The sequence below is a fragment of the Erpetoichthys calabaricus genome, chromosome 1 (genome assembly GCF_900747795.2).
Source record: "Erpetoichthys calabaricus chromosome 1, fErpCal1.3, whole genome shotgun sequence".
NCBI lineage: Eukaryota > Metazoa > Chordata > Cladistia > Polypteriformes > Polypteridae > Erpetoichthys > Erpetoichthys calabaricus.
The window spans coordinates 339,836,943-339,852,089 of NC_041394.2; the positions used below are offsets into that span (position 1 = coordinate 339,836,943).

At 40.1% G+C, this 15,147-nt stretch overlaps 1 protein-coding gene across 1 annotated transcript in view; it reads left to right on the plus strand.

Moving 5' to 3' along the window:
- The first annotated feature begins 5 nt into the window (after positions 1 to 5).
- LOC114667397 (gastrula zinc finger protein XlCGF57.1-like) overlaps positions 6 to 15,147 on the plus strand; it is a 40,539-nt gene continuing 25,397 nt past the window's right edge. The window contains exons 1-2 of the mRNA XM_028822688.2: positions 6 to 153; positions 6,609 to 7,057. Coding sequence (XP_028678521.1) covers positions 6,643 to 7,057 — 415 coding nt within the window. The 5' untranslated portion in view covers positions 6 to 153; positions 6,609 to 6,642. The remainder of the gene's footprint in view (positions 154 to 6,608; positions 7,058 to 15,147) is intronic.

The following is a 15,147-nucleotide window of genomic DNA, read 5'->3' on the forward strand; positions in this document are numbered from 1 at the left end:
CCTGTGACGTCATACCGGGCGACGGAAACTGAAGCCACGCTGCCGACAGGCACGGACTGGACACTGTACGAGACAAAAGGCTGCTTGTGAGCGAGGCGGGAGCGAAAACAAATCTTAAAAGAATCCTATCACCGTGAGCTTGAAAGACCAAGGGTAAGTGGCCGGGGTTTGGGGACGCTTCTTTATGGATGGATTAGTTTACATTTGAGTTACTGCACGCGACTTACAGAGACGAGCAGCCCGTCTGTGTTCATCAGCCCACCGCCGAACTTGGCTCGAGCCGGCGTCTCTCTCTCTCTCTCTCTCTCTCTCTCTCTCCGGATTACTTGACGTTATCGAGTCCTATTTCTGCATCAAAACGCCCATACACACATTAGCCTCCACTTTATATTCATCCCTCTTCGTATATCCTATCAATTGTGTCTTTCTTGAATCTCTGAACTCGAGGAGGCGACGACACCTTTCTCACACACACACACTGAGCTTTGATTTCTGCCCCCGTCTCACTGTTCAGACCGTCGTGTCCATTTAAAAAACGATCGCAAAGTTTTTGACATTGCTGTGACCATAGACATAGAATTACTAGACGCCTCATGACCAGCTGCATCGTACGCCAACGTGGCCGCCATATTGCGAGTGGCACTGCTGTGGAGTGAAGTAATGGATAAAGATGATAATAATAATAATAATTCTTTACATTTATATAGCGCTTTTCTCACTACTCAAAGCGCTCTCCACACAGGGAGGACCCGTGAAGCGAACCCACAATCTCCTTACTGCAAAGCAGCATCACTACCACTGCACCACCTGTGAGGATATGCCTCACGTATGTGCTGCTTGGGATTGTACAAACCGTTGTACGCTCCAAACCAGATCACAGGGATTACATTTCATAGGTAAAACTGAACAATTGTTTTGGTTATATTTGGCCATTAGAAAATCCTGTTTTATAATCTTAACTTTAGCTACGCCAGGCTAAGATAGCAAAGCTATGCATTTATGTGCTCAAGTGAGCCTCCAAACAACGTTTTGGCTAAACGTATTTAGTCACTAACTATGTAGATTGTTGTTAGCTGTTAACATTTCTCAAACTTTGAAAGTTTCTCAAAGAAATCCACCTCGGGAAGCAGTGGCAGGTAGCCCTTAGACAGGATTTTGAGAAAGCTGTCCTGTGATGTGTGCCATGTTAGTTTGGTAACAGATGCTGTACTGGCATCATATGATCAAAGCTACCATTTGCTCACATTATAAAACAAAGGAGGTTTGATGATTCCTTCTGAGGGTACAGTCAAGGTGGTCCAAGTAGCTGAGCGTGTTATCTGACAGTCGACATTAAGGCAAGCTGTCAGTGGATCTTTGATCCATCAGTTTGTTCGGGCTCAGATTGGTTCAGATGATGTGTTTTTTCTCAAGGAGCACATTGAGGAAACACAGTTTGAAATTGACAACCATCATTTTATGTTCATGTCTTTAGTTGTGTCTGTCTTCCACAAACTAAGGCTGCACCATATTGCCAGACTGAATACTCTCAAATTACAGAGTGGCAACACACGGAAAAAGCTATGTAAGACAGTTCTGTTTCAAGGATTTTAGATCCTATCCTGTATATATTTAAATAACTGCATTGTGTGTGTGTGAGAGAGAGAGAGAGAGATTGAGAGAGGAATGAGTGAAATGTTTTCAGAAATTATGTCAATTTGTATACAATAAAATTGTTTATTTTTGTCAGAGTATAGCATTTCACTGGTAAAAGAAAGACACACGAAGATAACTGGTAGTAACAGTACAAAATTCACAATTGGTATGCCAGTTTGAAAAGATAAGTTTTGAGGGCAGTTTTAAAATGTGTTATTGAATCGAGCAGACATATATGAGAGGGAAGAGAATTCCAGAGTTGAGGAGCACAATGAGAGACGCTCGAGCTCCCATAGAACAGTTTGATGTGCGGTACTGAAAGTCGAGCTGCAGATGAGGATCTGAGTGAGCGAGAGGAGTGTAAGTCTGTAGGAGATCAGTGAGGTTGTGCAGAGCTTTAAATGTTAAGAGCAGTATTGTGTATTGCATTCTGTAGTGAACAGGGAGCCAGTGAAGTTGAGAGAGAAGAGGTGTAATATGTTCAGTGGATTTAGAACAGCAGGTTATTATCCTGGCAGCAGAATTTTGAAAAAGTTGTAAGTGATGGATAAGTTTTTGTGGGATGCCAGAGAGAATAGCATTACAGTAATCAATGCGTGAGGTGACTGTGGCATTAACCAATACTTCAGTACTGTGTTGCGTAAGAACAGGACAAAGTCTAGAAATGTTTTGGAGATGGAAGGAGGCAGTCCAAGAAATGTTACTTATATGGGAGGAATTATTTAATAATAATAATTATTATTTAATAATTGTCATTTTTAGTGTATAAATGGATATGAAAGAGCACAAATCTCCAGACAATGGAGGTCTGTTGATGACTGAGCCACTCTAGGCCTCCACCACATCACAATCACTGTATTGTTAGGAGCTGGTATTTAATAAGGGGTTATTACTGCGTTAAATATTACATTATGTGTGATTTTGTGTGTTTCTGTGCAACTTTTAGAAGATGAAATTATTGAACAGGAAAGTTTGCTTCTAGATTTTGAAAACCACCAAAGATTTTTTTAAAGTGATTTTAGGGAAAAGTTTGCAAACATTTATTAGAACATGTACCATTTACCTGCTGTTCTCCATCATTAAGCCCCTTTTCCCAGACAGTTTTATTTGTAATCCCTCTACTGACATCGAATGCCTCTGTTATGCATGACTCTCCACTAGTCTTCAAGATGTGAGATCAAAATGACTATCATGGCTGTGGACACAAACCGTTCATAATAGAAAAGAATTGGGTTAACTTGGTTGTTAATTTTAAGACCCTCACATGATTGGCTGTATCTTGGATAGTATTGATCTTACATCAAAATAATTTGGCAGGGTGTCTCCTGGATAACATGGCTACACCTGCTATTTTTTTTCTTAATTTTTTGAGACTGAATTGCGTGGGATTTTTGGAAAAATAGGTTGATTTAACATGGAATGACCCTTTGTGTTATTTGCAGGAATTAAGCATTTCCTTGTTTGTTTAAATTGCAGTGCATGTTCAGTCCCACTTAGAAGAAAGCACAATTGTTAAACTACACCATAGAGTATTGTTGCATTTACTTGTTTAATGTACAGAGGCACACAAATGTAATGAGTCTGGTAAGCATTACATAATTAGGTAATTCATGTTTTGTATGTTTTATTTTATACAGAAATGCCCAGTGGACTGTTCTGTAGATAGATAGATAGATAGATACTTTATTAATCCCAAGGGGAAATTCACATATTCCAGCAACAGCATACTGATAAAAAACAATATTAAGTTAAAGAGTAATAAAAATGCAGGTAAAAACAGACATGAGGGGTCTGGGCCTCCTAAAATCCACAACCAGCTCCTTGGTTTTGCTAGTGCTCAGTTGTAGGTGGTTTGAGTCGCACCATTTAACAAAGTCCTTGATTAGGTTCCTATACTCCTCCTCCTGCTCACTCCTGATGCAGCCCATGATAGCAGTGTCATCAGCAAACTTTTGCACGTGGCAGGACTCTGAGTTGTATTGGAAGTCTGATGTGTATAGGCTGAACAGGGCCGGAGAAAGTACAGTCCCCTGTGGCGCTGCTGTGCTGCTGACCACAATGTCAGACCTGCAGTTCCCGAGACGCACATACTGAGGTCTGTTTGTAAGATAGTCCACGATCCATGCCACCAGGTATGAATCTACTCCTATCTCTGTCAGCTTGTCCCTAAGGAGCAGAGGTTGAATGGTGTTGAAGGTGCTAGAGAAGTCCAGAAACATAATTCTTACAGCACCACTGCCTCTGTCCAAGTGGGAGTGGGATCGGTGTAGCATGTACTGTAGATGATGGCATCCTCCGCTCCCACCTTCTCCTGGTATGCGAACTGCAGAGGGTCGAGGACGTGTTGGACCTGTGGCCTCAGGTGGTGAAGCAGCAGCCTCTCCATGGTCTTTATCACATGTGACGTCAGAGTGACAGGCCGGAAGTCATTCAGCTCACTAGGACGTGATACCTTTGGGACTGGGGTGATGCAAGATGTTTTCCAAAGCCTCGGGACTCTCCCCTGTTCCAGGCTCAGGTTGAAGGTGCGCTGTAGAGGACTCCCCAGCTCCAGCGCACGGACCTTCAGGAGTCATGGCGATACTCCATCTGTACCTGCTGCTTTGCTGGCACGAAGTTTCCTCAGCTCTCTGCTCACCTGGGCTGCTGTAATTGTGGGTGGGGATGTCTCTCCTATGCTGGTATCAGCAGAAGGATGGGTGGAGAGTGTAGTACTCTGAGGTGAGAGTGGGTTAGGGTGGTCAAACCTGTTAAAGAAGTTGTTCATTTGGTTTGCTCCCTTCACGTCTCTCTCAATGGTTGCACCCCGCTTTGAGCTGTAGCCAGTGATGATCTTCATCCTATCCCACACTTCCATCATGCTGTTATTCTGCAACTTCTGCTCCAGCTTAATGTAGTTCATTAAGTAGTGACATTTGGTGAAATTGGGAGGTGGGGGGCTAAGGATGTGGTGGGAACAGATTTTTTTTCCCCTATTGAATACAATGATAGCAGATTTTCAGATAAAGGAATCCTCCCCTTCAAATGTCTTCTAGAACTGCTCATTTTGGAGTGGTGGCTCTGAGGCTAGGGATCTGTGTCAGCAATAAGAAGGTTGCCAGTTCGAATCCTGTAAATGGCAGAAGTAACTCTACCCTATTCGGTCTTAACCTTAACGTTAATCTGCATCCAAGCAGGTCCTCCAATTTAAGGGAAAACTTGGGGGTTGGTGGCAGGATTGGCACCATAAAGAACCTCACACCGTTCCAGTGTGGTGCTGAGGTGTCGCCCGCTGCACTCGGATCCCAATCCAGGTGGTTCATCATGTGGTGGGTGCAGCAACTCACCATCAGTGCATGCTCCCTACCTCACTCTCTGTCCCTCTCTCTTTTATTGGGATTGAAACTGATTGCTGTAGTTTGTTCCAACTAAGTTGTCATGAAAATTCAATTGAAGTGCTTTAGGTTAAACTAATATGATAAGCAAATCTGATTTAACTTGTAAACTCTGAAATATGCCATAGTAGCTCCAAGTCGGGTCGGTGAATGATTTACTTCTGCAGAAGGGAAGTTCACAGTTCAATAGAACAAAGTGCTTTAATATGTTCAAAGGGACCAAAGAGTTTTATTAAATGGGTTACTACAAGGAGATTCACTCAAGAGTCCCCGGATATTCTGTTGTAACTCCCGTTAGGATGAAGCAATCTGAACCAAAAGAATCCGCTCTATACTTTGATGTATGTGTAATCGATTGCATTACATGCGATGCTGGAAGTGGTTTCTGTTTTCTACCAGACACATTTCAACGCAGCATTCCATGTTTCTGAACGTATTGGCAAGCGTCTCTGAGGGAATAGCAGCAATTTCATGTTGTATGTTTTCCTTCAAATCTTCCACAGTGCGAGGCTTGTTCAGATAGACTTTTCCGTTGAGCAGACGCCAAAAGAAGAAGTCTGGTGGTGTCAGATCCGGCGACCCTTGTGGACAAAGCTCTTTTAAAATCACCCTGTTGCCGAAGAAGGACTCAGTTTCTGCCATGCTCCTTGCCGATGTGTGACACATTGCTCCAACTTGCTGGAAGTAACCTTCTGTTAACTCATGATGATCCAGTTGATTCTGACATCACTTAAACAAATTGGTGACCTATTAGGTTCGCATTATAAAGACGCGCTGCTCAATACTGTACACCACCATCCTGATGAGAAGTTGAGTGATTGAGTGAAGGGGTACAGGTGGTGTGCATCCAGAAGTTGCATATGGAGCAACGGCTGTGTGACGCCTACCTCATCGCTCCAACGCAGAGGCATCCCGGCTTGTTCAAAGCTCCATTTACTGAGGAACACATTGCATGTTGTTTTGTTCAGATTGCTTTGTCGTAGCGAGAGTTATTACAGAATATTCAAGACCTCTTTTGAGTGAAACTCCCTGTACTATGAAACATTATGGCTGGCTATGTGGGCAGTAGGATGACTTGTGGTTTATTCTGATTGATTTTTGTCTATCCTACCACCAAAAATCAAATAGCTGTATCATACACTACACATTTCAGCCTAAACTAGCAAACCATTTATCTCACCTGCTTGTCTTCTCCTGCTGCAAGCCATGCTTTTGAACAAACTTAATTTCCTCCTTTTATCCCACCTTTCCTGACATGCGTCTATGTCATAACACTGTTCTGTGGCCCTACTTGTATGAACATTCCTCAACCTAACATGATAATATGAGTTTAGGACCCCAACAGCACTGTATGTTTAATCCCAGTAGTGTTGATTCACAACTGTGCAAGGTGGTCTTCTTCCAGCTTGTTGGACCTTCACTTCACTCTACTTGTAAGTTTATTTTACACCTGACGATTTGATAAAAAGAATAATGAATTACTGTTAATGTAATATGAAGTGTCTGACTCGATGTACACCAAGGTGTTCTTTAACATATATAATTGTAATGTTTTTAGATCTGGATGATGTAATTGTCAATAAATTGTTCTTTCCACAGGGAGAAAGAAACTGTCATTTACTGTAACGTCTGGATGGATATAAAAGAGGAGACTTGTGTGGCTGACACAAATACCATGGAGATAACGACTGTGAGTATTAAGGAGGAAAATGGTGAATGGGAGTCTGTCCACCTTAAACAGGAGCGTCTGAGCATTAAGGAGGAGGACTGTGAACTGGGATCAGTGGGCATTAAAGAAGAGGCTGAAGAGAAGGCTGTCAGCATTGAGATGCCCAAACCTGAAAGTATGGAGAATGTCAATGAAGATGACCTTCATGATGGGGTGTTGACCGGAGTAGTTACTTCTCAAAGCAGAAACTGTTCATCCCTGGAGTCTTTTGTCGATGTGAAGTTAGAGTCATTACAGGCTGATGCAAAGAGTACCAAGGAAATTTCATCAGTTGGAACTCTGGAAGGTCACCCACCACCTACAAATAAGTCTGGAGAAAGTGAGTATAAAATAAAAATAAATCTTAGTGTGTAAGTTTTAAAGTCTGGGGCTTATGGGTCTGAAAGTAGAGTCTTGTGCTTTTTTAAGAGAAACTTTTAGTTAAGCTATTCTTATATATTCTCCTTTTACATGTTATCATTATTACACTTCTGTTATTAATATTATTATTATTAACCTGTTTTCTTGATCATCTTCACTCCCTTGTTGTTTTTGGATCCCAAAACTGTTTGTTTTATGTCTGTTAATTCAGTCTACCCCCAAAATCTGCTTGGGTTACATTCCTAGAGCACCCGCGAATTGTGAAAAACCGCAAATTATGGATGTGGTTAAAAAAAATGCCTATTTTTATAGTTTAAACACTTTAATTTCATTTCAACCTTAGCTTAATACATTACCTAAAAAAAATGTATGTAAAAGTAAACTCGTATACTGCACAGTACTGTACTGATATGTCGCCCACAGTGCTAGAATGTAAAATACCGATGTTACCGCTATATGTACTGTAGTTCACACAAGCGTGTTTTCTTTGCCAGAAACCTTAGAAGGTGCAGGGCGTTTCGACTGCATCTTGGGGCTTTAACCCTTAAACTGCCACATACTTGGGGGTTAATGCTTCCCTGGACACCAAATACTTTTTTTGCTGCACCTTAAGTAAACGTCACAATTCACAAAGAAAAAGTGAAATGTTAATAGAACACATTTTTTTCATGCAAACAGCATCACAATTACTGCAACACTGATAATTTTACACACTGTAAAAACTATTTAAAAAACTACTGGATCAATATATACAAAGTGCAACTGACACTGATGAAATTCAGTAAATCAACGAGCCAACTGCGCTTGAACTGGCTGCACACAGAGGTAAGCGCTTACGCTGGCAGGCTAGTCTAGCGCAGCGGCTGAATCCCAGAGCTGGCTGCTCAACGAATGTACGGCAGTGAGTAATCAGCTGCTATGTGCTGGCAAATGGCACTGGGAAACGACTATAGCCGGTTAGAGCAGTTTAAGGGTTAAGAAGAACAAAATGGAAAACAGAAGAACATCTCGGCTGGAGATGCGTCACAGGGCAGCAGTCAATCAGCAGCAAGGAGAAATGAATAATGCTGTAGCGGTCCAGTGCCGCTAAGATTCACACTGTCGAGAAGACAGTGATTTATTTAATTTTATGGTGAAGGTCCTAGGGATGCACCCAGCCTTGACCCGACCTGCACGCATTCACAAACAGAGACAAAAACAAAGCAAACTGGTAATCAAACAGCAAATAAAGAATGTAATGAAAACAAATGAAAACGATACCACCCCTGTTCCCCTTACGGCGATTACACATTAAATACAACAAAACACAAACAAAACACACACAGTAAAGTCCATGAAAACGGCAGTGGATGAAATGTAATGATTAAAATAGATAGTCCAGCGATCCGCACGTTGAATGGGAATGTAAAGATAGTCCTACCACTAGTTTCTGAAATGGTGAAGACGGGTGGACGGGTTCAGGAGTGCTCCTTTCTTCGCAGGATGGCAATGAATCCACTTACAGTCCTCATGTACACAGGCAGACGGCAAGATTAATGTCGGTAAAACAAACAACCCTTTTTTTTTTTTTACAGGAGAATGTTAGCATTTGCCTTTGAATTTGACCAGTTTGAAATAAATGGACATCAGTGTATACCAGGAGTCCTCAATCAGGGTGGTGGAGGGCCGCAGTGGCTACGGGTTCTCGTTCCAGCCAGTGTCCTAATTAGAACTCAGTCCTTTCTGATAATGATAGTTGGTGTTTAACTCTATGCCGCCTTAGGGCCAAAGTTTAGTCCTCAATGACAGTCCTGGAGGTCCGCAGTGGCTGCAGGTTTTCACTTTAACCAATTTCTTCATTAGAACCCTTTTATTTATTACTAAAGCAATACGTTTTTGGGCTTAATTTTAATTCTCTTGCCTGTTACCATTCAGAACCCATAATTGCCTATTTTACATTTTAGCAGCTGCATTTAAGTTTTAATTATCGCCTGTTTTCTTAACCAGACATTAGTTAAAAACGAGATGCAAATAACCAATAAACCAGCAGCTGACGTGCTTACCATGAAGTGTCTGTGATAAATAATGTTTAGAAATGAATGAGAGGGGAATAAGAAGTACCATTAAGTTTAAATCTATTCTGGACCACAAAACACATGGATAAAGTTCTCAGAGGAGGAAACTCTGCAGTGCCATTCAAATTGCTCTTGGATGAATGCAAGCAATAACAAGCTAAATAGTTCAATACCAAGTTTGATTATCAGCATGGACTGTCTTCTAGTTAGGAAACTAGTTGGAATAGAAACTTGCAGCCACTGCGGCACTCCAGGACTGTGATTGAGGACCCCTGGTGTATACAGTTCAGGGTCATGGGCAGACCTCACACTCATCCACAGTTACACACATAGAAGTGTGGGATGTTGGAGGACTGGCAGCACTAACAACAGTTGTAGCTAGAAAACATGGAGGCAAGATTAAAACAAGTGATGACATGAGTTGAGTTTTTTAATATCTACATAAAGTGTGCCTTGTGCTTTGAAACAATAAATGCATCTCTCTATTAATAATACAACATAAACTATGTAAAGAAATGTGTAGATGCCAAAACATGCAGTTAGCAGGACAAGCAAGACCACATGCTTCATTGGTCAATATGTCATCAGTTTGGTTTTTGAAGGCAAACTAATGTTCCTGAGTAACCTGTAGATGAAATCACATGTAATGGTATGTTGTATTTAATGTTGTCTCACAGTTATAAGATTTATTGAGTACAGGTAACGACAGCCCAAGTCATTTTGTGGATTTGTGCACAAGCATAAACAGTAACAAAGTGTGATCACTCGTGTAAGAAACTTTGAAAACAGCAAAAGGCTGTTTAACAGGGAGTCTGAAATTTAAAGGATTAATGTAAACCTGATTTCACAAAGGAAGCTTTAAAGTTGTGACAAATGTTAAAAAAAATAAATAGGGACAGATTTGGAAAATTAAAGCTCCAGGAATTTGTGACATTTAACATTTGAATGAATTCAAGTCATCTGTTGAATATTACTCTTTGGTAGTATTTTTTTTTTTTAAACCAGCTTATGTTGCTAATATAAACCTTATCTACAAACCCCATTGCCAAAAATGTTGGAACTCTTTCTAAAAATGCAATAAAATCTCCAATCTGTAATTTGGTACTTCACTTGAACCTTTATTTAACAGGCAAAAGGACAAAGAAAAGATTTTCAGTGTTTTCACCAACAAACTTAATTCTTTTTTTTTTTTAAATAGATTTAGAAACTGATGCCTACAACACACTCCAAAAAAGTTGGGACGGAGGCAAAGTAAGACTGTAAAGGTTATTCAAGTAACATTCTGGAAGGTTAACTGGTAACAGGTGTGGGTATTAAAGGAGCGTCCACCAAAGGCTCAGTCTTTGCAGTCAAAGATGGGTTGTGGTTCACCACTTTGTGAAAGAATTATCTGTCAATTTAAAAACAATGTTTCTCAGCGCAGGGTATCAAAGAATGTTGATCTGTCACCATCTATAGTTAATAACATTGTGAAAAGATTCAGGGAGTCAGGAGAAATTTCTGTGCATTAAGGGCAAGGGCAGAAATCGTTGCTGAATGTGAGTGCCTTTCGAGCCCTTAGGTGGTATTGCATTAGGTGGGCTCAGGAGTACTTTGGGAAATCATTATTGCTTAACTCATTCTGCCACTGCATCAAGAAATGCTCCCTGAAACTGTATAATCCAAAGAGGAAGCCGTACATCAATTTTGTGCAGAAACATTGGTGAGTTCTACTGGCCCCAAGCTCATCTGAGACGGACTGAAAGACAATGAAAACGTGTTCTGTGGACAGATGAGTCCACTTTTCAGCCCATTTTTGGGAAAAACAGACATCGGATTCTACGTGCCAAAGATGCCAAAGATATCAACGAAAGGTGCCAAAAACAGCATCTGCGATGGTATGGAGGTGCATCAGTGCTCATGGTATGGGGGATTTGTAAATATGTGAAGGCACCAGTGATGCAGGGGCTTACATTTCAATTTTAGAGAGACATCTACTCCAGTCCAGACAACGTCTTTTCCCAGGACCTCTATGTATATTTCGGCATGCCTCATTCTGTACAAATTACAAAAGCTTCGCTTCATCGGCATACAGTCCGTGTGCTTGACTGGCCTGTCTGCAGTCCACATCTGTCTCCTACTGAAAACATCTGGCGCATCATGTAAAGGAGAATCCGACCACGGTGACCACAGACTGTTGAGCAGCAACAGTGGGGAAAAAATTCCACTTGAAAATCTGCAACAATTGGTTTCTTCAATTCCCAAACGATTAAGAAGTGTAATTAAAAGAAAAGAGGATGTGACCCATTGGCAAACTTGCCTGTTTCTCAATTTTGAAGTGTGTTGCAGGCATCAATTTCTAAATTTATGTATGTTTAACAAATAGAATTAAGTTTGGGATGCTCCGATTCACTGGTGAAATGTGGGTTTATTAAATTTGCAAATCATTGCATTCTGTTTTTAGTTACATATTACGCAGTGTCCCAACATTTTTGGAATTGGAGTTGTACAAAAATGAACAGTTAACACCTGTGGTCTGTAGTTTAATTATAAAAATACACTTTTAATATAGGCGATAAGGCTTCTATGCCTCTGATTATGCAGCAGCTTAGTGTAAAAAGTTTTTTAAAAGAATAAAGAGAAAAAAATGCAATCGTCTCATCAAGTAACATGAAATTGGCCTTATCAGCCTTAAAAAAAACTTGATTGGAGCATCCCTGCCAGGGGTATTAGTGAATGCACATATAAACCGAGACCAACATGTTTTTCAAAACAAAGTGCCAGTTACCTGCAGATTAGGTGAAAAATAAACTAACAAAAGAAGACTTCCCAACAAACATACAAAATTCCAGTCACTTACACAGGTTGCAAAAGTCCTTTTAAAAATAAAAAATAGTCCAATCTGCACAAACAAACTATCTGTCACCTGCAAAGTGAACTAAAAAGAAAACTTCACAAATGAGGCATCCTTGTAAACATTCATAGTGTTAGTCATTTCAACAGGTTGCAAAAATCCTTAAAAAAAGAAGCCTCTCTCTAAAAATACAAAGTGCAGTCCTGGACAGATTATATAATTAAAAAAAGCTAATAAATATTACTTTTTTACTGTTCTCAGTGTGCACAGAAGTCGTCTGATAATAGCGCATTGTTATCTTTACTATCCTGAACAATCTACATTAAATAAAACAGCTAATACTGTTACTATCACTATTATAATTATTATCCTCTAATTTGTATAAAATAAAAAAGGTAATACATTATTTTAAAATTATCAATGTGCGCAAATGAAGACTAAAAGAAGTTAATATTACACTATAATTAACATTCTTGCCATCATCCTCCACAATCTGCATTAAATTAGCCAACACTGCATCATTATAATTATTATCATCAAGGTCATCTTCATCCTCCCCTAAATAATCTGCACAAAAAAAAAAGTTAATAAATATTATTTTTACTGCCAACAGTAACAGTTTCCAAGTTGCCAGCAGTGTTTAGCTTTTGGTTACAATTTTTGGCTGCCATCAATGTCAGCCACTTTAATGATGCATCAGTTTTCATCAGTGTTTCAGAAATAAATAATTGTTTTTTGCTCATCATACATAATCCAGATATCAAAGTATAACTTGCTAATTGCTGCTTGATTTATGGTTAAAAATGCTCCCTGAAACTGTATTATACACAGAGGAAACCATAAATCAATTTTGTGAGCTGTGCACTTGTGTATTGATCTTTTTGTCTTTCGTTCACGTGGGTAAAGCAAGCTAGGAAATCGTGTAACAACTGAGGATGCCGTGCAAAGGTTAAAGTCTCTGAGCTGTTTGTGAAAGTAACAGGAATGTTGAAAGTCGTCTTCAGCTTAGAGCAAGGGTCTCCAACCTTTTTTTCCCCCTGAGAGCTACTTTTACAAAATGAAAATGACAGAGAGCTACTCATGTTTTCTAACGTTTATTCTCATTGCTTTTTTCAACCCAAACAAACTGAATAAGCTTGTTTTGCCTGAACATTTACAAAATGTTGGTGTCCACAACTCACATTTTACATTAAAACACCCATCCATCTATTATCCAAGCCACCATATCCTAACTACAGGGTTACGGGGGTCTGCTGGAGCCAATCCCAGCCAACACAGGGCACAAAGCAGGAAACAAACCCCGGGCAGGGCGCCAGCCCACCGCAGGGCACACACACACACACACACCAAGCACGCACCAGGGACAATTTAGAATCGCCAATGCACCTAACCTGCATGTCTTTGGACTGTGGGAGGAAACCGGAGCGCCCGGAGGAAACCCACGCAGACACGGGGAGAACATGCAAACTCCACGCAGGGAGGACCTGTGAAGCGAACCTAGGTCTCCTAACTGTGAGGCAGCACTACCCATTTTCTAGTGTATCTCATTCTATTGAATTAAAATGTGAATGCTGTCAAAACAAAACAATGCAATTACAAATACACAGATGTGACTTCTTCATTTGTCATTTTGCTCCATGTCACTGTGTCACTTTATTCACATGTCCAGTTGCATGTGTGATGTGTTTTTAGTTAGTCAGATGACTGGCACTGAGGTGTATGGTGGACTGGAGCCACTTAGGTTCACTCTTATGGAGTCATTTTAATGTTCATCTCTCAGTCTTGTTCTGAACTTTGACTTCATGACATTCATATCAGACTCACAGAGGTATGGAGACCCAAACAAAGCAGACATTTTCAGAGCTGCTTGGTGAAGATTCTTATAGTTATCTGGCTCTGCTAAGCTCCAGAAATGCTGAGAATGCTGTTGACACTTTAACTGCACATTATTTTGAAGGTTTACTAATATATAATATAGAAACTCCAATGTCTGTCCGCTTTTCACGAGAGAACTACTTAATGGATTTAGATATATATATATATTTTTATTTTTTCTAAAATTTCCATGAACATTCTGGTTGATTTGGCGACTTCTCTCATTTCGCTATGTATCAGAGTTCGCTTGCAGAACCGATGTATTTCTGCGAATCTGAGAGAGACTCATCGGGCTGCGCCCTCCTCACTCACGCTTCTGCCTCGGGGCGTAACCTTAACTCCGCTTAGTTAGCAAACGAGAGAACTACTTAACGGATTTAGGTTTTTTTTTTCTATAATCTCCTCGAACATTCTGGTTGATTTTGCAACTTCTCTCATTTCGCTATGTATCATAGTTCGCTTGCTGTACCAATTTATTTGCGCGAATCCGAGAAAGACGCAGCGGGCCAAGGGGAAGGACCTTCCTCATTTACTCACCAGTTTCGAGGCGTGTACCTTAACTCTGCTTAGCTAACGAATGAGAAGACAATTGAATTCAAATTTGTCTGATGTTTAAAATAAAGTGTTACTTAGGTCTTGATGAGTTTGAGTCCGGATATTCTCTGAAGTGTATACCACATTGAAAAGATATATTGCAATTCAGATTGTGGATCGTGATTTTGTGTTAAAAGGATCGTGATATGATATTTTGGAACGATCGCCCACCCCTAGTTTGACTAATCGAATTTTCAAATTTATGTAGGATTCATTAACCCTTTGGCAAGCTACTGGTAGCTCACGAGCGACGTGTTGGAGACCCCTGGCTTAGAGAAACAAAAATGAAGGACTGAAAAATCCTACAGAACTTGTGGCTGCTACAGTATGTCTGCTGTGAGGATGTACTGTATGTTAAAGGTTGTGAAGATTAAAGATATGCTAACTGCAACTGGTGTGCTGTTTAAAAGTCAGCCGAGACTACAGCAAGTACAAATTTGATAAGACTCTTAAGATTACATTACATAACAGAATATGCTAACTTTCAGTAACTTTATTTATATACAAGTAAAAACCATGTTCTTTTGACACATTTGTTCACTTTTTTTGATTATTCACAATACTGCAATTTTAGTAGAATTCATTAAACTCATATATTTTCCCAGTGATAATGCTCTGTCTATTCATTACAATAAAGTACACAAGGAATACACAAAAAAATGCTGCTAAACAGTTTAGAAAAACAAAAACATT